The sequence below is a fragment of the Leptosomus discolor genome, chromosome 1, assembly GCF_034619465.1.
Source record: "Leptosomus discolor isolate bLepDis1 chromosome 1, bLepDis1.hap2, whole genome shotgun sequence".
In the NCBI taxonomy this organism is placed as follows: Eukaryota; Metazoa; Chordata; class Aves; order Leptosomiformes; family Leptosomidae; genus Leptosomus; species Leptosomus discolor.
In genome coordinates this window covers 151,178,122-151,202,476 of record NC_141391.1, presented here as the reverse complement: position 1 = coordinate 151,202,476, position 24,355 = coordinate 151,178,122, and the positions used below count along the sequence as shown (strand labels likewise).

The following is a 24,355-nucleotide window of genomic DNA, read 5'->3' as shown; positions in this document are numbered from 1 at the left end:
AATTACCCATTTTTTGGTCATTCTTTGCAGGGGTTTTTTTTCCATTTTTTGCAGTCATGTTTTGCTGTTCATTCAATTAGAATTAAGTTTCTCTGTGTTAAGCTGGCTTTGCATTACAAGGCAACCTTTTTTCATGTTCCTTTATTTATTCATCATATACTGTGACCCTGCCCCAGCCATGTTTTCTTTCAGTACTAAACTCTTGCTTTCCTTGAAGGGTATAAAAAATTGAAAAATGAGTACTTGAGCGCTCAGGCAGATGCTGTGTAAAGAGGCGTAGACTGATTTCTGTAGGAGCTTCAGGAGTAAATTTCAAGGGCAGGTATATGTCCAACAAATTATTTCCTTTTTCTTTTACTCCAGTGGTACGTTAACAAATCATCTAACTGTCTCTTCTGATCATTTTCAGGATTCAAAAATTTCTTCCATGGAACGTGGCCTCCGGGATTTGGAAGAGGAGATTCAGATGTTGAAGTCAAATGGAGCTCTTAGCACAGAGGAGCGTGAAGAGGAAATGAAGCAAATGGAGGTGTACCGTAGTCATTCCAAATTCATGAAAAATAAGGTATTGAGAAAACAAATTGCAGTAGTAAAATAAACTGAGCTTAGCAAACAGATGAGAGAAGTTTTCATATTTCAGTAAGGAGTTACGGTCTGGGCACCCATTCAAGTGCTGAGAAACAGAATTTATTTGTATTCTGCTGTGAAGCCACTAAAATAACTTAAAAATATTTAAGAGAATTTTAAATTCAAATTTGAAAATATTATAATGGTGGATCAATAAGGTCAAAGGCCCAAATTCTGCTTTTACTGTCACACCTGACTTTCTTTTATTTCAGAGGAATTTTGTGTTTATCTTAGGCCATTGCTAATCCATTACAGTTTTAGAGTGGGCTTTTTTTGTCCAGAGTCTTTTCAAATGTAGTCTATTGAAAAACGAGTGTTTCTTTTTGCAACTGTTGTACTGTAACTAGTAGTTGTAAAGGCTGAAAAGAGCGTGAACTGTGACCGTAACAGCTTTCCATTACACTCTCCCTCCAGTAATGGAGTCAGAAGGAGAGTAGATTCTACAACAGTGGTGGTGCCAACATTAATTTGTTGGGAATACAGGACAAATACAGCAGTGAGACATGTTGGTCCTCAGGTATAAAGATGGACACTGACTACTGAATTGTCTGTAGCCAAAAGCCAATTCATTCCTAGTTTCTCCCAAAGAAATATTTCTCAGCCTTTTAGTGGCCCCTAACATTTTTCTAATGAAGGTTCAGGCCACGTTGTACAGTAAATTTAAGTATATTGTGAGAAGTCCTGTTTTTCTTAGGTAGCTTTTATGTACCCCCTGCAAGCAGTGTACAAATTCCTGGAACAGAGGTTGAAAATTACTTGACTAGGTCCTGAACAATTGTAACCTACTTCATTTGTCCTGCTTGAAAATATTTGTCAAAAAAAGAATGCTGGAGAAGGTTTCTTGGAGAAGTGTTACTTAACCTAAAGTAGAAATATATAAGAAGCATGTTTTTCTTTCACTTCCCTCATGCCCGCTCACTGATTTACCTTGAGATAACCACATATGTTCTTTTATACTTTTTCCCTTTATCCCACTGACTTGCTTCTAGGAATTGAAAGATACCGCCTTTAAATTAAGAACGAAGAGATGGTGGTAGCACCTCTTCCTTCCATCCTTCTTTCTTTCTTCTTTCCTTTTTCCCTCTTCAGTTTTCCCTTCTCCCTCTATGGGCCTACAGATCTGTTCAGCTACTTAGTTTCTGGATCTCTTCTGTCTGTTGTGTCTGCTGATTTCTTTTCCTGCAGAAAGTTTGCTCCTTTTTAATAACTATTCACTCATGACTCGTAGCCAGCTCCATTCCTGGTATCTTGCTGTCCTATCTTGTTTTGTAATTACATATTATTTGGTTTTCAGTATTGTGTTGTATAGTCGTCTGTGGCTGTGTCTTGACAAGTAACTTAATTTCTCTTAAACTAAAAAAATGTCCCTTTTCCTGTTCTAGTTTCCTCATGAATTCCAGTTTCAAAACTGTGGGTGTAGTGCCCCATACTTGACATATATAAACATAACCTTCACCATAATCTGTGTTTCACTATTGAATTCTTGTCTGGCAGCATATATGAAATTACAGAGACATTAAACTTTTGAGAAGACTTAATGAAGAATGGAAGAGAAAATGAGTGACCAGTGTTGATCCTTCTGTTCAGTTCTTTGTCAGTTTTAGTTACTTGGATTGAAACAGGCTACCTAGAAGCTGACAAATGATAAATATTTAAAAGCATAACAATGTCGTGACAGGTAGAGCAACTGAAGGAAGAGCTAAGTGCCAAAGAGGCTCAAGGGGAGGACCTGAAAAAAAGAGTGGCTGGTCTCCAGGCCGAGGTCTCTGCAGTAAGATTTATCTTTTGTGTGCAGTGGCCATTCACTGGGGCTTGCTAGCTCTCTGGGTTTCGGGATAGCTTTTCTTCTCTTACCTTCTCTACAACCTGATATAACAGTAGAACTAACAGCCTGCTCAGCCTTGTAGCTGCCTTTTTGTTCACACGGTTTTGGTGTCCATAACATCACTCTTCAATGGAACATCTGTATTTGTTTTGTTACTGTTTTTTTTAATGGTTATGAGCTGTTTTAGCAGTAACTTACTCTTCTCTGTTGAAGCAATTTTTCAAAAGTATTCAGCACCCATTTTGGGGCCAGACTTTCAAAGAGATTTGCTTTCCCTAGTAGAACAAAAATAATTTGAAAACGTGTGCTGAACCCTCTTAACATTGTTTCACAAAAAATAACAAAAGCTGGATGCTGAACGCTTTTTAAAACTGATTGTTTAATTTTAGCAGCATGAATTTAGGTTATTCCTTTGCTCTGAAATTAGTGTATTTGCTGGGTGATCATAGTGTCTCACTGAGAAGAGAGATGTGAGCACTTAATGTTGTCTTAACTTCTCTTGCAACTTGGAATGGTGTGCCCTGCGTTCTTCCTAAAGAGCTTTAGCACATTGGCGGTGTGGGCTTCCAGCTCTGAAATGGGGATTTCTAGAAAGAATGATCTTTAAGGTGCTACTTGGGAGTTTTAATGTAATGAAATGTGGTTGTGTTTAGATGAGAACATTTCACCAAAACACAAGTATTTAGGGTAAACATCTTGTCTGAGATGACCCCAAAAAGAATTTATCTTTTCAAAGAAAGACCAAACTAGAAAGTTTTGCTACAATTCAGGCTACCCACTAGTTGAAAATGTTTGTGTCATCTGACATTTTTAAGGAGGCTTATTTGTTTAGAGAAGATAACTGGGAGTAAATAGTTCATCTATACCCAGCTATTCTGCTGTGCCTAGCAATATTGTGCAACTGGTTGTATTGGCCAGTAGCTGACAGCAGAAATAGTGCTGCTAACATCAATACTTTTGTATTTAGTTTAAATAATTGGTGAAATCATTCTGTAGACATACTTGCTTTTAGTAAAAATATGAAAAAAACAACCTAGTATGTTTGAATTAAGTGAACAGTAAACTATTGAGTGGTTCTAGAAATTAAATTCTTATACTCCTTCCCATAATTCCAATTAAAAAAAATTGTTTGTGTGAGGTTTTTTGAGATACATGTCCTCCTTCTTCCATTCCCCTTCTTCCTTATCTCCTCAGGTAGTACGCTGTTTCACGTTGGAACACAGGAGTCCTTGGATATCTTTTGATGCTAGTTTAATACTCTTCAGTAAAAAGTTTTCTTTCTTTAATTGCCCATTGTTGAAACAGTGTTCTCAAGATAAAACCACGTTTACCCAAGCTTTTCCTCTCAGTTATTTCTACTAGCACATGGATTTATTCTAATTAAAAATAAAATTTAGAAACCTAATATTTATAGCTTAAATCAATTTAATTTTGTTCTTGATTCATTCCCAAAAATGGAGGATGACCTAGACAATTTTTTTAGCTTGTCATGTCCTTTAATTTCTGTTTTGAAGCTCTGGACAACATACTTTTGGGATGGAGGGATTTTTTTTTTAATGTCACAAACAAAATTGTTCAAGTTAAAAAAGGGAAAACTGTTTAGTTTTTAGAGATATGTCCACCTCTCCTATGTAATATGTAAAAGCAAAATATTGCTATTTTACTCCGTGAGATGTATCAGAGGCAAATCAGAAAGTTGGTTATAAACTTGGATGTAATTCTACATTTAGACTTCCCTGTCCTCTTTAACTAAAAAATTCTCTTTTCTTCAGATTTACATCAAAATTGTCCTGGGTGATGATTGCAGTTAGAATGAGATTTCCTCTCACTTCAGTGCTTTACTTCTAACAATTCTTACTGTTTGTCTTGTTAAATGATAATCCAATCTACATTTGTTAAAATAAATTGGCATTTCCGTGCTGATTTAATTCACTAAATTAAGTCTAGGAAATTGCTTTCAATGAAGTGCAATTCCATAAGGAGTTTTCATGTTGGTTTGATGTATATTTGCATCTCCTTTAAGAAGCTTCCATAAATTAAAAGGTATTTCTTAGAAGATTGACATGCTGGTTTTGTAAATAGTGGGAAAAGTAAAGGTATCTTTACATACTCTGTAAGCACAAGGATGGATTGTTAGATGGAGAGATGGACGGAAACTCGCTGGTTTGACATTTCAAAGCAAACATCATGCTTCTGAAAGAGACCTGTAGATGTCTCATCTTTTATGATGTTACAGGGTAAGGGAACTTTCTTATTACAGTTCTGTCTTCATCTTCATTAAGAACTTATCCCTGCTAAGTAACTGGTTTTGGTCAGTCATTTGAGAGATGACTAAGAACAGACTGACTCTCTTAAAAAGAACCTCTTGACAAATTGATGCTATTGCTTCCCCTTTTTTTCCCTTGTATCTTTTGCTCATGACACAAATTTTTCCTGGCCTTCCATTCAAGATAACTGGAGGCTTCACAATTTCATGGGATAAGTTTAGAGTATCATACTGTTTCTTGGTAGTTACATGAATTTATACTTGTTTTTGTAAGGAAAGGTATAAATTATTTTTTCCTTTGCACACCTTTTCTTTCTTTTTCAGATCGGTCAGGTGAAACAGGAGCTGTCACGCAAAGACACTGAATTGCTGGCCTTGCAGACAAAGCTGGAGACCCTCACAAATCAGTTCTCTGACAGCAAGCAGCATATTGAAGTTCTGAAAGAGTCTCTTACAGCTAAAGAGCAAAGAGCTGCCATCCTGCAGACCGAGGTGAAATGGACAATTCTGTACTTACTGATTTTTCATAGAGAAAAAGATAAAAAGCGTTATTTCATTTCTTCTTGCTTAGGTTATACAATCCCATAGCCATTCAATACTGCTTGTTCTGAGCACCTTGTATCTTTGAGTATATGTTTGGTTCTCTAGGCCAGGGGATCGATCGTAAAGCCAAATATGTGTAGATAAGTGCACACCTATTCCTGTGGGCGAATACACACTTGTTCAACACGCTCCACTAACATACAGTCACTAATACTATTTTTCCCAGGCACAGCTAAATTGGAAGTTGCAATTCCTGAGCTGGGAGAATTTGTTTTCAATGACGTTGTAGGTAAAAGAGAGCAGAGAAAGGAAGAGCATTCCAGTAGTATATAACTCGGTGAGGCTTCACTACCACTACTGTCAGCATATATGGGAACTCTTCTAAGCCTGTGCTTACACCTGAAATATGGGCTTTCATGCTTTATGATGCATATTCCAAGATAAAGGAAAAATATTTTCAAAACTGTTTTGATAAAAAAAAGCTTGATAAGTTCTCATATTATGTAAGACACGAGTGTATATCTGAACATCAAATGGGTAATAAGTGTAGCATAAATTTATTGCTTCTGGATATTCTTGGAGAACAAGCACGAAATGTGTGAAGACAGTGTTTCAGTCCTCGGGCTTCGAAAATTGTAGTGTTAGTAGAAGTCCAAAAGATGGCGGTCATGCATCAAAAAATATTTGTTACAGCTGTTGTTACAGCTAAAAAGTAAAAAGCCAAACAAGCTGTGAAATAGGCATGCAGAAAATTTGTGGGTAACACTGGTAGAAAGATTCCATATTACAAGAGTGTAAGAGAATTTATTTGAACTTTTTACCCTCATGTAGCTTTCCTTTAGCAATGTTCCGTGAATCTATGGATGCGCATGGCCTTGTCCACATGCAGAAATCAAGTTATGTAATAAGTATCTTTTGATGTGCTAAGATGACTTTTCTGATTATTCTCAGATTTGAGCAGAAATTGAAATTACAGCAGTCACTATAACTGTGAAATTGTGCTAGTTTGCAGTGATAAACTTCTTGTTAAATTCGTTCATTCTTTTTTGCTAGTCAGGAGTGTACTCTAGATTCATATGTGTTTATTTTAAAAAATATTTACATTTCAAAATATAATTGGAAGTAGATATTAGGTAAATAAACATTTTAATATGTAAATTGCAGGTTTTGATCCATTACAGTGATTGAAAAGAACATAGATACATTAAATCACTGTGCAGTATTGTGACAAACCTACAGAGCTAGAAACACATTTTTTGTCTTAATTTTAAGCAGTTCTTTTCTGCCCATGAGAGATGAAGTTCTTGAAAGAACGTATTTTATTAACAAGTTAAAAGGCTTCAGAAGATGGTCATCATTTCAGCTGTTAGGCTAGATAAACAGATTTATTCAAATAGAATGTACAGAATTTAAACAAAATATTTAAAACCAAAAAGGCTTAGTTATATACCATTGATATACTCTTGATAGTTATTCAGCTAAATAACTATCTGAAGGCAAAAGTAGTTTTTTAATATAGAAAATTGTTCTACTCTCTAACTTGTAATATTACTAAATAATCATTGAGAATATTTGTTCTCCACTGGGTTCTTCCAAATGAGATTCTCATATAGCACCACAATACAAAACCAAATTGAATTCTTCCTCCGAAACATGCAAACTCTTTTTTACTGATAAAGAGTGCCTGAAAGGCAGCAGGTGGGGTGGAAGAGGGAGAGATTTTCTGCTTAACTGCTTTTAGGTTATTCATATAGTTTGCTTCCAGGGATCGTAAGTGAAACGTATCAACTACGGTAACAGAGAAAGATGATTTTCTGTGTGTCTTTTGGTAAGGAGTTGCTGTGGAGCTAAAACATTAATAGCACTGTTTTAGAGTAATGTTTTTATGATAGATTTAATGGATTAAATACAGTCTAGCATGCTCTCCACAGTAAGATGTAGCAATTGGTATGGATTTAACACTTTGTGTGTGGTGTTGAATATCAGGCTATTCCATTGTATCAGAGCAGATATTTAGAGTGATCCATTTATGTTCCTGAGAATTTTTGTGTAATTCCAAGAAGATATTTATACTTTTTGAAAGATAATCACATCATTTTCCTCCTTGCTGATGTTCATGACAGAAAGCTCAATTAAATCATCAAACACAGTTACCTTTCTTCTGTCTTCCCAGGTGACCCTTTCAAGTGTAAGATTGAAACACGTTGATAAAATACAGCGTTGAGATGTTTGCCATTGCATCCTGTGATGTATTTGGTTTGAGTTTTTTTGAGGAAAAAGTATCTTTCTATACAAGAATTTTCACTGTGAATAGGGTACGAATGCAAGATCCTGCCTGGCCTCACTTGTTGACAGCACTGGTCAATGTTAAAACGTAACTAGCTTCTCTCAAGACACCTAGAGAGAGTTGTGAGGAGAATGAGAGATGCATTTTCTGTCATATGTTGGCAGACATCTTCATAGGGGATTCGTATTTTAAAGCCATATTTAAATAACCATTTTGAGAGAAAGGAGAATACCTTCATAAGTCTCTGCCTTTTAGTCCTCTGTTAAAGAAAACTGAAGGTATAATATCTCAAACAAAACTGTTGGTATAATATCTCAAAAATGGATTTGTCATCTGCCACACTAGAGGTATGAAGAACTCTGAGCTGGTTGTGGGGTGTTTATCTTGAGGGTTATTGGGTGGAGAGGATATTGTGGTTAACTTTTCAATTTGTGAAGGAACCTTTAAAAATAGTTCTAAAAATGTATGATCTCTTTGTAAACAAAACAAAAAAATTAAATCAATATTTATTTTGGAGTTAAGGCTTCATCCATATAAAGTTTGTGTTTTGCCCAATGAGCCCTTTAGCTTAGGTCAGTGCCAGAAGGTATGTGGCTTTGGTGGGAGGTTAAATTCATCAGTGAGAACATTCCCCTTTATTTTTGTATACTGCCCAAGCTGGCATGGTTCTGCAATTGGTCTGTTCCATATGGTAAATTCAGATTAATATTCAGTAGAAAAATGAATCCAGTCCTCTGGAAGTATTTTATTTGCTCTGAATGTCGCAGTAGAACATAAAATTCTCTAAGGGCCTCTCTTTATTGAGGCTTGTACTGGTGTTTTGAAACTATAGGAGACTCTCCCAAATCAGAGACCGTTAGGGAGTGGATCACCTATAGTGAGCAATGTGCAAATGGGAGGTGGATGTCTTTAACAAGCCTTGTTAACACCAGCTACATGAAGACCTGTGGTGACAGGCACCTGCAAACCTGGAGCTCAGCTCACAGAACTGAGGTCACCATCTTTAGGTATTTGATACCTTGTGCTAGAGATTGTGGAGGAACAGTTGAACTGATTTCTGACCTGAGCAGACCCTGGAAACAGTATATCTGTCCTGCATTGAGTCTATAACCCTAGCGAGAACCAAAAATGCTCTGCACAAAGCCAGGTGTGTGCATCTCTGCTCCATGGCATAGTCACGTAATCTGACAAAGTTGTCCAGATGACTGGGAGCTGTATGTTCATAAAGAATTCACTCTCAATTCTTCTACAGAGTGTACTGGAGATTGCTGCAGTTTGTATAAAAAGGTGAAGAGTCACCTCTAACGTAATTAATAATAAAGATCAATGTCAAAAATAGAGAATTAAGTGTTGTGAACTACCACTGCATTCAAAATCAGTCAGTAAACATAGCTTTTAAGTCTTAATTACAGACTATACGATCAGGAAAACATCTTACCTCTTTTTTGAGTTCATGTGATATGTTTGCAAGATAGTATTAGAATGTCATAAAACATGATCTTTTAAAAAATGTGCTCATTTCAGGTACTTAGAGCCTTCACATAGGAGTATCCACAGTAGAATAAAAGCCATCTTTCACCTCACGTACCAAATATAAGATTATGTCTTCCTCTGTGAATTTCTCAATTATCTTTGTATTCTGAGTGCTGACATAGATAGAATTACTTCATCATCTACTTTAAAAAGCAGCTGGCTCTTGTTAGAAACCGTAGCAAGCTCTAAACACGTATTTCAGGATGTTCCTTTTGCTGCTGTTAATGTAATCATACCAACAGAGAATAAAAATTTTTAATTTTTCCATTTCAAAGAAATTGGGGCTTGGATATAATGTAGGGGAGATTGTACCTTCTGATATAAGTGAATGTACGGCTTGGTTTACTGATCTAAATCAATAGTTCAGCCATGGTTTGAACAAGTGTCGGGTAGATGGGAAGAATCACTCAGTCTCAGGAAAAGAGTAGAGCACTGTTTTTCTAAGCATCACTGACATCTTCCTAAACCTGACTGGGAGACACCAGTGTCATACTACCCTACACTTGCTAGTGTACAGTGGAGAAGATAATAAAAATGGGAAAAAAACACGTGTGCAACCTAAGTCCTATTGACTCAAGTTCCTGAGTCAGTTCTGAAACTCACTGTAGACTTCTGAACATTTTAGTGGTTTCCCTAAGCTATAAATTGGGAATATTCTGAAAGCTGATTACAGAGTCCAAGATTTTGTAAAAGGCTTCAGAATAAATTTAAATGAAATATTTATGTCATTTATTGTGTTTATTCTGGTATTCACTGAAGCTACTAATTTACTAGTTTTTCTTAGAAATTTTGAAATCTACATGCTTAGTGTATGGCTATACATATCAGGAACAGAGTCACAGAGTATTACTTACTGCTGGTGGAAAATTCTGTGAGGACAAGTCAATGGTTCCCAACACAGTTTTTCATATATTGTTCTTACAGTGAAGAAATTTAAGTCTTATGTATGGTACCCAGCGAAGATAGGTACCTGTTGCACCTGTAGCTAGTAAGGCTATTGTGTTGAAGGTGGCAACAAATGTGCTTCTTTTGCTAAAGCTTCATGGGAAATTGGATGGTACATGCAGGTCAAGTTAGCAAGCCCATTGTTATACAAAGGACTAGCAGTTGCCAGAGCTGTACTGTAAGATTTTACTTGCCATGCATAATTAAAGACATGGCAGTCTATTACTGTGAAAGCAGTTAGGTTAACCCAGGGTTAAGATAACACCATCCAAGACGCAGAAGTCAGGAGAAGGGACGTCAGCACCTCAGTAGCTGTTTGCCTAGTCGTTTCCATGTGCAGAGAAAATCTTAAGCTGACTTTGTTGAAGTTGGCATCACCTGACTTCCACAGACCTCAATTCTTGTCACTGTGGGAGGATGCCATACATAAAGTGAGCTGACATGAATAAACAAGTGCAGTGTTCTGCCAGGAATAGTGCTAAGGTGAAGATTGTGTGTCCTGCCAGCCTTTGAAAATACCTTTGAAAGTGTTTTCTGCGGTTTCCTAGGCAGGGACCTCACACAAATAAAACCAGGAATGCAATTTACCCCAAACCGTAAGCTAATATAGAGTTCAAAGAGAATAATCAATCAGAAAATGGAAAGCATTCTGTGGATAAATCTATGTTTGCAGATGTTCTCTTTTCACGTAATACTGTGCTGTAGGCATCTGGACTGTCTCAAATATTTTGCAACACCACTGTTGAGAGTATGTGGATTTTCTTGTGAGAGAGATTTTCAGTTTCTCTTCAAGAATTAATAAAAGTGACTCTTAGCTTTAATGTTAGAGATATCCAGAGAAGAACATACCTAATCAATCTATAAAACTGCATGTTTTTAAAAAGAAGACAAACCCTGATCTACCTGCTAAACTTTTCATTACAAACACTAGCGATCCCATAAATCATATTTGGGTAGTACCTGGTACTCTAATATCACTGTGGAATATACTCCATGCCCCACTTGCTGGGTGAGAGGTCAGGAATGTGATTTTAATAACGTATGTGTAAGTGAGAAGGCTCCAGACATAGAGGTGGCAGCAGGGTTGCAGTGCTGATGGGGAGAGCAGGGCAGTTCTTTTCCCTGCTGGCAAGTGCTTATTGCTCTGTGTAAAAGGAATCAGACAAAACAGCAAAGGATTCTGTGGACATAACATACTGTAAATGTAGAGCCTTAGAGGCAACTTTTCCATTAGCAAATTGAAATAAAGTGAAATTAGAATAATGCGTTAAAACTAAACGTTGCTCAAAATGCCATAAGCATAGGGGCTACCTATCCTTTACCTAGCTGGAGTTGTCCAAGTCACCTTTTCACTTCGTGTCTCTGCTAGCCTGTGATGTGCAGAAGGACCAAGACATTCATTGATCACCCTATTTACTCTGTGAGACTGATGTCCTTTAATGAATTCAGCTAACAGGAAGCAAATCTGATACTGTCAAATAAGATTAGCAACCAAGCTGGCAGATTTGAGCTCTGTCTGAATGCTGAGTGGATAGGGGTCAGTGGGTTTCTTTTGGTATCTTGAGTAGGTTGGTGGTGTTGGATTTTGTATTCCACAATGGTCTTTGAGATTAGTCTGAGCTCTGTGGTGACCTTATTCTTCTCATCAAATTTATATTCAGATAGCTCTGATTCCTTCTCCCGTTTCTTTTGTCTTGTGAGCTCTGTGTTTCATTTGTGTAAGAGAAATGCAGAAGGAAAAGTAAAATCTTCTCAACATGCAGTTTTGGAGTTTGGGGATACCATAGATTTATTGAGGCCATGGGAGCTCTAAGTATGTTTATGTGTCGAAATTGCACGAACAGTATCCTGTATTGTGTCATTTGTTCCATTTTATCTTTAATCCTACTGATTACGCATGTTACTGCATCCTACTGAAAACACATGTTACATTTCAACTACTATGTTGCTATTTAAGCCAGAATATTCTTAGCCATCCTAAGGTAACCCTCTTTCCATGTTTTGATCTGCAATGGCCACAAAGACCTTTGCTTTCATTACCTCCTGACTCAACTAATACTCTGATTAAAACCTAGCATATAAAATGATGGTTAGGTATGTTAGTCAATTTTAAATCTTTGAACATTAGTAATGTTTCAAATAAAGGGGTCGGTTTTCCTACATATGAGAGAACTCAAGAACACATTGTGTTGGCTTCTACTTTGAGGAAAGAAATTCCAGAGTTTTGTCTTACAAGACTGAGTTATATCAGAAGGATGATTTGAGATTTTCCAAGAAGGACCATAAGTCTCATATAATTTGGGAATAAAACATTGGATTATTTTTACTTTTAGTCTCCTACCACTTGTGATAACTGTTTTATCACAAGTTTATGTATGTTTAAGTCTGAAAATAAGGGATGATAGTTTTCTGAATCTATTTGTAATTTGACAGCACTCACTCCCTTGTGGAAATGTAGTTCAGCTTTTCTGAAATTTCTCTCCTTCAGTCCTAAACAAACCCTGTTTCTGCATGTCTGAATCTAGGTGGATGCGTTACGATTACGTCTGGAAGAGAAGGAGACTATGCTAAATAAGAAGACAAAGCAGATTCAGGAGATGGCAGAGGAGAAGGGGACTCAAGCAGGAGAGATTCATGACCTCAAGGACATGTTAGAGGTGAAGGAACGCAAAGTTAATGTTCTTCAGAAGAAGGTAAGATTGTAGAGGTCTGAGTCAGATACACATCTCTGATACATCTTGATTTCCAAGTCTGTCAAAAAGTCTGAACTAGAATTTACATTTTGGAGAATAATGATTGCATCCATTAATGTAATGGGAGATGGTGAATGATTAATTTCAGTTTCAAGTGTCGGAGAAATAAAGGAAAGAATTCAAAGCAGAGGTTGTTACCTTTCAGTGATTGCATGTGCTGCTTCTGCTTACGTTTCGCTATTAACAATGACTGAAGTATTTGTGGGAGGGAACATCGTCTGAAAAATCAATCCTTTCCCACCCACCACCTTAACAAAGTCACGCTGATTTGAAGCATAGGGCACTGGGTGACTACGACTTCAGTATGTGACTAAATGAATGAGGGGTTGTAGCAGTAGAAGCAATTAGGGTGATTCCTTTGTAAATTACTGAGAAAAGTTCAGGAAGAGCTTCGTATAACTTTCATTAGAAACGCTGTTTTATCATACTTAATATTTCTTGGAACTGCTAGGATAGGATAATCAGGGTTCAGACTATCCTGCATATCTTTCTGGATAAGAAAATGTAGACCTTATCAGTGAAATGGGGGAGGTCTGGATAAGGAAAAATAGACTCTGTCAGAGAAACTAGAGAGGTTTCCCAAAGGGCATTGAGTCCTAAGGCAATGAATGTCATTATGGATGATCATTTGCAAATTGCACACGATATATCCCAAATTGCTGCTACACATGGTAAAAAGAAAGAAATGCATGTATCATAATAAATTTTACCTTTACAGAATACTTTTTTTCCTCTGTATCTTTAGAGAAGCTGCTCTTGGAGCTTGTATTCGATGTATTAAGATGCGAATGTGATTTGTTTGGGGTTTTTTCCCTAGACTTTTAAGCGATTCTTGTGATTTTAATAGTTCAGAATATTGATTAATTTCTGATGCCTGGCCAATGCCTTTTCTTCTAGTATATAGTTATGAATCATTAGGCTTTAAGTCATGTTCAGTTCTGTTACAGCAAACATTGTTCAGGAATGGAATTTCAGGCATGGAGTTTAGCCATAAGTCAGTCATTAATAGTTCTAGAGCAGAGCCCTAATTCCCAGTCTTCATGGTCTCATTTTTTGACTATTCATCTTTTTGGAAACACTTACAGATTTCTAATTTTTGTTCTGTGCTTTCTTTTTGTTTTCAAAATTGGTCGTGCATGCTCCAAACATTGATTGAGATCCAAGCGGAATGTTTAACCAAGAAGTGGGGAATCTGACATTTGGGAAAATGTTGAATGTTAGTGAGGTTGTCTTACTTCCATTTACTCTTACACTTTTTCACATATTTTCTTATTTGCTCAACTCTTTAGAATGATCTTCTATTGGTTCATTTATAGACAGTCCTAAAGGTTCTTTTTTACTGATTTTTTTTTATACTTCTTTTCTTGAAACTACTGTAAACCATGTTAAGACAGTTTCACCTTCATGTGGCTAGCCTATTTTTTGAGGTTCGTTTGCTGCTGCTTTCAAGTAAAAGTACCTGGTCTATTCAGATTGGAAAGTAAGAGCCCAGGCTTTTAGATGGCTTTGAGGTCTTGTTGTCCTAGGTAGCTCAACAGAGGGTAACACTACCATCATAAACTGCAATTTGAGTTGTTTTGTAAACCTGTCTCTGAGCTTCTTAAACAAAAAAAAGTGCAAGGTACCTGTAGAAAAGTATCTATTTCCTGCTGCTAACTAGAATCACATGCAGAGATTTGAATTTGCTTCAGCCTTGGAGTTGTTGGAACAATTTCCTGTAACATGAACAGTTAAATTGTGAGATTTTTAAATCCAAAGATTATTTTTTCAGTTCCTATGACTAGCAAACCTAGAATACTTTTATGGACAATAGAGCTGACAATATTTTTACCTGAGGCTTGTGGTGCAATATGGAATTTCTTTTTATTTTTTGTATAGCCTATAGTAAATGAACACAAAATCAGTCCTTTAGAGTTTTAGGATTGATGTCTTTAACTGAATTTTTTAGTTAGTTCTCCAGACCTGGAATCCAAGACTAAGTTTGGGATTTTCTGTAGATTTGGCTTTGCATTTTCTTGTTCTCTTTAGCATTTTTCCGCAGAAAAGCTGAGCTTGAGAAAATACCTAAGGAATGACAGGTCAGTTTTTCTGTATATACTGTGGAAGTCATGAGAACTTGCTTAAAATCTGTTTCAGGTGCTAGAGAAAATTATGAAGTCTCATTTTTATCTGGTACATACGCCTATCCTTTAACTGTACAGATAGGTATTTCTGCCCTCTGCTTGGAACTTTAGAAGCTTGTAGCTCTTCTCATGTAAATGTATTTCTCTTAAAGCTCATAAACTGTGATTTTCTTTTTTGCTTTTCTAGAGTGCACCTTCTTATTAAAGTGTGCAGCCTGTTTTCTGCTTTATCCAAGTGCTGTCTTTCAGACCTTCCAGGACAATTCAGAATTTTATTGTCATTTTAAAAAAATGTGCAGCCTTTAAAATTTTGCCTCCATGCACAATAGTCTTTTTATTCCTCCCTCTGATTACAAACTGGTGTGTTCAGACAGATCAGGTTGTAATCTGTATATTCTAATCAAAGCTCTCGATGGTACAGGTTCAAGTACCTTCAGAGGTCATAGATAGTATTTTTATTTTTTTTTACTGGCTTAGTCATCTGATATTGAACACTTGTTTTAAGTTTATCAACATGATTTGAATGATACTTAGCCATTTTAATTGGATCCAGTGAAAGACTATGAAAGACGTGTAGTAAGAAAAAAAGCTTTTCCTCTTGTGTACTGTTAAGAACTACTTTTCTATGGATATTTTGAAGCAGCAGCAGCAGCATGTTACTGCTGCTTGCAGGTATGAGGAGGTATGGCATACAGGTGTTAGCATGTTGAAGGAATTTAACTAAATTAAGAATTGGATTGTAGATACTATTCAATCAGTTTTTACCAAGTACTCTTCCCTCAGCATATACTCAGATTTGAGGATATTTTTGAAGTGGGTACTCTAATGAACTAGGTTTTGAACACTTAATATTTTTTTAATGCTAGGTAAAAAGAAAATTTGTAACAAAAGCTGAAACCATAAAGATGTTGAAAAGAATTTATTAAAGAATCATTAACTTGCATAACTTACCCATTTAGGAGAAGTTTTTTTACTTTCTTTTGAAATTTAGAGCGATCATCTCTACTAGTAATGTAGCCATAGCCAAATGATATATGGCTATGCTGGGCATTTGGACTTCTGTTCATAGTTTTTTTTAATTTTTGTGGCTGTTCTGGATGTGTAATCACCTATTCTGATGACACTGACAAGACATTGTTTGATGTGGTGCCCAAAACTGTGATATACTACATTTCTGCAATTTCTGTTGTTGAAAAAAAAAAATATTTAAAGTGCACCCTTTACTATTGGGCCCTGTTTGGATTCATTGACGCAGCCCGCTGCATAATTTGCTTTATGAACTATTAGTATCATCATTGTATTGATTAAAGGTGGTGAACTAGAAAGTATACTTCTGGTCGTTCTAAAATCCAGGTGAAGAAAGTAATGGAAGTTTACTGTCTGATTAGAGATCAAATAAAAGACACAGAAGATTATGAGCCACAAAGATCTGAAAAATTAACATGACAATTGGCATCGCTACTGATACCCAGTAGGCACCAAAATACATTTTCCAGGTTGCTGAGGAAACCACATGCTTCACATTTTAAATTCTGGGATCTTTCCAGTTCTAAGCTCCTACAATGATGCTAGTACCTTTATCTGTGACAATAGAAATAGAGCAAATGCTAGAAATTTGGAGACTACAGAAATTATTTTTAGCTTTATGTCTGAACATTTAATGTCAGAAAATAAAGTAGGGACCATGCTGAGCAAATTTGAAATCTGAACCTGAAAAACATTAAACTGTGCTTCATTATTCTCTTTGCCACATCTGTCTTATCTGTGCTGGTAGACCAGGGTGAAAAGGAATAGGAAAAAAAAAGAAAATCAATACTTTGCAATCAAGGCGTTTTAGAGAAATAGCACTTGGGACAAAAGATAACTAACAGCTACCCTGAAAGAACAAAACAAAAGCAGTGAATCAGTCACCTCTTGCTTTGGAGGGAGGTCATGTTTTGTCTTGGGGAGGGGAGTTAACACTCCCTTCATTGCGCAGTGCAGCTGCAGGCAAATAAAATGCAAGTTTTAGTGTCTGAACATAGCAGGTTTTTTTGGTAGCTCCCCATGTACTACGAGGTAATTGACCTGTGATAAAGTAAAGGAAGAACACGGTTTGTTGGGTGCTTGGTTTTTTTGGTGGGTTTTTTTTTGGTGGGTTTTTTTTTTCTTTGTGGCTGTGCTGACTTAGCTAGTATTTGGAAGACTCCAAATGCAATTTGCTGCTCTTTCGGATAAGAAGCATTGTCTTTCTGCAGAGGAAATAAATGTCCTCTGCTTTTCAAAAAGCTTAGAAGGCAAAATAAATATCTCATGCTTAGTGTTAAGAAATACTGTGTGGCAGGAGAGAGGGACTGCAAATGGAATTTATAATTCAGTTGTTTAAAATAAGTAGTGATCATAGTTACTACAACAGCAGTTTTGGTTTAGTATTCATAACTTTTAAAGTTCAGTGTTTATACTTTAAAGATTATTTTCTTTCCATTCCCTCACCTGTGAAGCAGATTTACCTCCTCAGGCAGATCTTCTGCTCCAACCCTGAAGAGATGAGAGAGCACAGAGAAGGAACTGCATTTTCAAACATTTAACTCAGTTTATGGTAGTTTCATCTTCCCTGGTGTGACCTTGAACTTTCCTACTAGATGAATGCATATATGGTTTTCTAAGAATTAATAAAATGCAGGACAGACTTTTAGATATCCTTTTGAGACTCTCTACAATGGCATTTAGTGCTTAAAAATCCTATGGTATTAACACTGCGGGTGATGGCACGTTCAAACCTGCAGCGTGTGTCTGAGTCTCTGGTTGTGCAAACTACACAGAAAAGAACAAAGTAAGACTGTTCCAACAAAGATGGTCCACATGTACCTTTACAGACTGGGTGAGCATACGCCCTCTCATTTAAGACTGGATAATTTTTTGCCTCTGTAATATACTTGTGGGCAAGCTTATTCTCTGCTTTTTACACGCTCAAATCATGAACATTTAAGGAGGAGCACCATGCAGTTGCTCCAGGATCATACTAGTCTGCTCATCAGCCCAGATTCTCTAGGGAGGTAGGAGGAAGGTATGCTGGGCTTTCTGCTCAGCTAGGACTGATGAAATAGCTACTTTTCTTCAGGAACTCTGTGGCTTAACAAGCAGTGCAAATACAAGAGTATTTCTGTAAATATCTCTCTCTGTCAGAAAAAGTGATACTTCTGCTGCTTTTACTCCAGGTCTCAAGGCTTGCCATTGAACTGGTTCCAAACCCAGTTCAGAGATTTCAAACACCACAAAAAAGACCTAACATCCCCACAGGCTTGTGCCAGCTTCTTTATTAAAACTGACAGACATGACCTCGAAGATGTGTCCTCGAGGGTCATGGGAGACTTGTCCCTCCATGTCCCTGAAGGGATATCAGACCTCTTCTGCTGCTGCTTTTTCTTCCATTCAAGCCTTTCTGTTATAGGCTTGCTGACTGCCTCTGAAGGTAACAACAAAGTTGACATCTGTGGCTTTTAGAAATTTCCAGAAGCTGTTCTGTCTAATTTGTTACCCTGTGTCTCCAAGATGCTAGAGTCTCTTCTCTTTTCAGGAATATCCTCTCAGAATGGCTTTACCATGTGGGATGCGTTTTTTAGATAGAGGTGTTATCTTCAGTTAGAGTAATAATAGGAAAAATTAGGCAAGCTTTTAATCCTTCATCTCTATCAAAATACCACTAGATAAAATCTTGTGGTAGCAATGTAAGTGCCAAAGAAGACTGGAGAGGCTTCAGTATGTGAGTTCAAATTCAGCATAATTATCCTATGAAATTTTTTAGTTTCTACCATTCAGGAAGGAGATTAGTTGTTTAATTTCCACATGGGAAATGAGGACACAACACAGAATTTATTTTCGTTTTACAGTGAGCCGTGACCCCTCTGAAAATAGGATCCTTACCCTTCTGTTTTGACTTTCCACTTCTTTGAGAATCCATGGAGACTTTTTAGAACAATTGCAGCCCAGGCCAGATGGTGTCTTTTTTTTTCTTCTATAAGTGTACGGCTAGTAAGACATTATTAGGGCAGGGGAGCACCTTGGTTTCTTCATACCACTTTTCAGCTCTTTGCTACTTTAGTTTTAAAGGTGACTGATTACTATACGGATCTTAGAGTTTATTACAGCAACTCCAGGTTTGGTGTCAGCAAGATCCCTTCTGTCTCAGGAGAGTCTTTAGGTCATGAGATTTTATCTTTTTTGATTCTTTCTGAGCCATATAATAACATCCATTTTTCTGATTTGGAATACAGGTCCTAAAAGGTCCACAAGCTTAGCTTCAGACAGTATTTTCAACGGGAGATAGTCCATAGTTTACAGGTGCTGGTAGAGGTGACAGTGTGTTCCTCAGGGAGTGACCCAAGGAATATACTTCTGATCTTCTTGCCTAATCCAAATCAGTCATGGCAGATGCCTTGTAGCTTGAGGAGCGTGTCAGCATCCTCATTGTAAGGGCTTTTGGTTTCCAAAGGAACACACATTTCACAGCTCTAAGTTAGGTGCTGTTATGGCCCTCACCAGAAAATTCATAGCCTATAGTAACAGGTGTCTTGTGTAGGTTGTAATAAACAGTACACGATCACGTATATTAATTGCTGAAATTCTCTTTGTCTATTGGATGCTTCATACTTAGTTTTTGGAAACAACAAGTTACCTCCTGGGCAGTCTTGGCACTATAGTGGAGTTTGACTTGCTTTATGTCACTAAACCAGAAGTCAGTGACAGTACAGTTGTCCTAAGCACAGACTTCTACTGCTGAAGAATGTAAGATGTTTTTGCATTGAACATCGATAGAGGAAGCATGAGACTCTATTCCTAAGGGTCTTTGTTCAGTTCATTTATAGTTTCATAGCAAATTGTCTTCACAGAGTCATGGAGTGGTTGAGGTTGGAGGAGACCTCTGGAGGTCATCTTGTCCAACCCCCCTGCTCAAGCAGGGCTGCCCAGATCCGGCTGCCTAGGACCATGTGCAGACAGCTTTTGAATAGGATTGAATAAGAATCACTTTTATTAAACTTCAGAGCAGTGAAATCTGTGCATGAATTTACTCATAGGTACCTAACATGCACTTGAAGAGTTTAGTAAATTATGTGGGACGTCTAAACTAGTGGAGGAGGCATAAGTTAAATTTGAAAAATTAATTTTACACAAAATTAATTTTATGCTATTACAGTAATTTTTAGTGCACAGTTATGGCTACCAATGCAGCAGTTATGTTAGAGGAACCTACTGGATTCAAAATAAATTTTTATGCCTGCCTATATTATAAATTAGAATTTGTAAATGGAGAGTATGCTGCTTTATTTTTATATAACCCTCTCTTTTGCTTGGAGCGTTTTGTGACACCACAATAAACATAACATCTGGATCATATGTAGCCTATGTACCTATATTCCCAAATGTACGGTAATATTCTTTTAAAAAATTGAATGTTGTTCTGATTTGTGTGAAAGATATCAAGCCAATTTCTTATTTCGACATCTAATAAAGTAAGGAACGTTCTCTCAGTTTCTATTGATGTTATTAGAGAGTCTTGTCTGTTGCATTTAGTAACTAAAGTACTTAAATTTTATTTTCTTTTTCTGAAGTAATGAATATCCACTCCTCCTTTTAGATAAGTAGGTTCAAACGAAGAAGGAAAACAGGACTGTGAGGTTAACGATGTAAGTTCTGTAGTTCAGCTATTGTAACTGGCTAATGTAGGGTTTTAAACTGATACACATTGCTGTAATAGTGTCACATAAGATTGATAGCAATAGCGAAGTTACAAGAAAACTCCACTGGAGTTTCTGGTATTATCTGTGCTCCAGTGTTCCAGAAAACTGAAACTACAATTCAGCAAATCTGTCAAGTGCAGAAGTAATCTTTTTTTTTTTTTTTGTATCCCTCAAAGAGGAGCAGTCATTTTAATATTGTGTCTTTCTTGTGCCTTGAGATAACCTCTTGATTGGCAAGATGGAACATTACTCATAGGTAGTGGGACTGACAAATTCTGGTTTCTTGAAGGGATCTGGGAAAATGGCCAACTGTGGGGCCTCCTGGCTTCATTATAAATTAAACGTGTAGTTTTTCTGGCAAGATAAAGCTAATAAGCTTTGTTGGTATATTCACTGTCATGCTAGACAAATACAAAGTTCCCTGTGATTGAAGAGGCAGGAAAAGCAAGGGCGTATGCCATTTTTGAGGTTGCTTACATCAGTTTTTTTCACATGGCTTTTCATTGCTCTCTGGGTTGCAAGGCTTCACAATTTCCAGTGCTTTGGTCACCAGGCGTCCAGGCGATTTCTGCCCCTGGGGGGATTGTCTGAGCTGTGTCTGGAAGAGACATTAGTGATTGCGTTTGCCAACTTAGAGATCTTCACTAGAACAAGGAAGGAGTAATTTTTCACTTTAAATCAATAATTTCCTGAATTCAAGAGTGAAGGCTAGACAGCCTTGTAAGCTGGGTCTCTGCACAATATTTATACAGTCATTAGACTGTCATAAGGCACAAGTATATGAACAGCTTTCAAGCCTGTGATTTCACTTGTCCAAAGGATGAGAAAACTGGTCAGTATGGAGTAGTGTCACCAGGAGAAACTGGGATCACCTTATCCCAGAATAACGTGCGTTTGATAATTAGGATGCTCCTCTGCATGATGAAAGGCTTACATACCTTCCGGCAAAGATAGGTGGAAGATAGTTTTAAACACAGAACTTTTGGATAAAGGGGACCACTCTCTGTGCCCTCTAGCCTTTATTTTCAGTAGAAATTGGAGTGTTGATTTGCCTAAAGAGTCTGTGGTATAAAACGGGAAAGAATATACCCAAATGATGGTACTGATTTAATATATTGGGTTCTTAAAATCTTTTATTTTACGAGTACAGGCCATGGAAGAATTTTGTTTGAAAGTTTTGTATTTTGTCACCTATCACAGTGTGTTCTCAAGTAATTCTGTCAGAACAGTGGTAGGTAAATACTGAAGAATACACGCACACACTCTCTCTCTCTCTCCATCATGTTACGTATTTACAGTATGACTACCTAATCCCTTCCTGTTCATCACTCCATATCCTTTCAAAGAGAATGAAACAAGACAATCACAGTTGACTGGGCATGTTTTACACTGGAGTTAGAAGCATCCCTCCTTTCCAGAGCTCTCCCCTCTGGTTTAGGGCAGTTTTACCTTGCAGTATTTCTTGGATCATTTTAATAAATCAGTGATTTGGATAGATTAATTCAATGTCTGAATCGAAATCTCATTTAAAGTCTTGGTTCAAGTTGTGCAGCCTTCTGCTTCAGTGATCCTAAATGATAATGTAAATGGAATTTAGTTTGCTGTGAGGATTTCCTTTGTAGTCAACATTAAATCCCACGTTCCTGTCCTATCTATTGGTCTGCCTCAATGTTTCTGCTCTCTGATTTCCATTCTTGAGTGTCTGAGTGCTGTGATGAGTTAAGCCTTTCCCCTCTTCATGTCTTTTCTCGTCACCCTTTCTTCTGTAACAAGCACTGTACTGCATGTGTATCTAAGCAGGGATGTGTCAGTAGTTATAATAGCCTTACTCTTTGTAGAATCAAAATCTAAAGCAAGTCCAGAAAATAGCATCAGTATTCCTGAGTATATGAGATCGAGTTGTAGAATGAAGAGCGTTTGTTTCACAATAATAGCAAGTTAAACACTGTACTTGGTTTATCCAGGTAGAGAACTTTAATCAATAATAAAGTAAGTTTTTCACTTGACACTTTTTAAGTGTTGTATAACCTTGTGAAGCTTGAGCTATTCTAAAAGACATGTCAGAACTTGGTAGTTTTATTCTGCTGCTTACAAAACGGAATATCAGGTGTAAGTTAACGTTTACTGGTTCAAATTTTTTCCTTTGTTTTATCAGCCTTCCACAATGAAGTAGTTTTGGTTTTCCCTATTTTGAACATTTGGGAACCATCAGTATGAAAATACTCTGAATTATTTTTTTCTGTAATGAACTTTCCTAAATCAAATCTGTGCACATTTATTGTCAAAGTCTGTTCTGGGACTTGGAACAGGAGTGAGCAAATGTCCCAAAATAGTTGCATTTTTTAATCCATTTGCATTTGGTAGGTGTTAGGAGTAAAACTTTAAAAAGCATAGTCACAGAGATTGCTTCAGAATATCAGGACACAGCTGAAAGGAGGATTAGCATTATGTTATTCTACATGCTTAGGCCAGAATTTCAACTAAATTGATGTTATCCATAATTAGATTGTGAAATATATTGCTAGATTATTTCAGTTGTGGTTCTCAGCATAGGTAACATTTTAACATATATGAAATAAATGATTAATGTATAAAGTGACTGTTTCATTGAAGAGGAGAAGCAGAATCTAAATGAATTTGGTTTCCTATTTATGTTAGCAGTGTTCGGTTTTGAATTACTTGGGTGAATGAAAGTATTGCACTCAAGTTGAAATCAACAAATTGTCTTAACGAACAACCCAGGTTGAAATCTTATTGTTGGTGGATAATGGATACCTTCTTTTACCTGATGAATACCAGGAAAAACAAGGGGTAAGCCCGCGAAGGTTTAAGATAAACCAGTGATAGAGGGGGTTTTTTATGGATTATGTAATTAACCATATGTACTTAACAACTGGCTCACATGTTGCTGAAACAAATCTCTTGTGACCAGCTTTTATACTTTTGTTATTTAATTGCATTTTACATAAAGGATTGTCCATTCATATTCAAACGTGAATGCTCTGAGACATAACCAATATCAGTGGGTTGGAAAGAGTGCCTCCTCCAGCGCCCCTCACTACAAAATCCTCTCTTGTATTGGACAGTGTCCATGACAGGATTTTGCAATTCAAAGACTCTGCTTTTGACTAGGTTAGGGTATTGATGTTACTGAACCTTCTCAGAATGAAGCAGTTTCTTAACTAAATTTAACTGTTTTACAGCTGTCTAAGGATGTGAGTCATTGCTAATGCGTAATGGCAAATGCTTTGGAACTGAGACAATGCTTAAGAACATATACATTGGCTCCCCTGAAAATGTGAATTTCAGGTCATTTACCAACTCAAAGATCAGTCTTCAATCATGGAGTCCTAATCTAATGTCTTTTTTTTGTCCTTTTTTTTTTTCCTGACTTGAGTTATGCTGGAGTCTCCTTAGAAGCCTGTAAGGAAAATGCCTTTTAGTATCAGTTTTCAGAAATAGAAAAATTTAGCGATAGGATTGTGTTAGAAGGTTTGCAGGAAATTCAAGCTATTTACTAGCAGGACAGAGAGTAATATTCTGAGAATATGATTTGAAACATCTGGTTTAAATACTGTTTGTTATGGGGAATACGACAGTACAGAAAATATTCTTTACTATTTGGAAGATACAATAATTTCAGTTCATGGTGACTGCTCTTGTTAGTTCCTTTTTGTAGTGATCTGTCAGCAAACTGATGCTACCAGAGGATGATTAGGTATGCAAAAGAAAGGAA

The 24,355-nt window shown here is 36.8% G+C and overlaps 1 protein-coding gene across 6 annotated transcripts in view; it reads left to right on the top strand.

The window, feature by feature from the left end:
• ERC1 (ELKS/RAB6-interacting/CAST family member 1) overlaps positions 1-24,355 on the top strand; it is a 284,902-nt gene that overhangs the window by 69,311 nt on the left and 191,236 nt on the right. For 3 of the 6 annotated variants that reach the window (XM_086467304.1, XM_086467291.1, XM_086467298.1), the window contains exons 4-7: positions 410-565; positions 2,306-2,389; positions 5,043-5,210; positions 12,552-12,719. In XM_086467304.1, coding sequence (XP_086323430.1) covers positions 410-565; positions 2,306-2,389; positions 5,043-5,210; positions 12,552-12,719 — 576 coding nt within the window. The remainder of the gene's footprint in view (positions 1-409; positions 566-2,305; positions 2,390-5,042; positions 5,211-12,551; positions 12,720-24,355) is intronic. The other 3 variants (XM_086467310.1, XM_086467318.1, XM_086467312.1) reach the window with 1 other exon arrangement.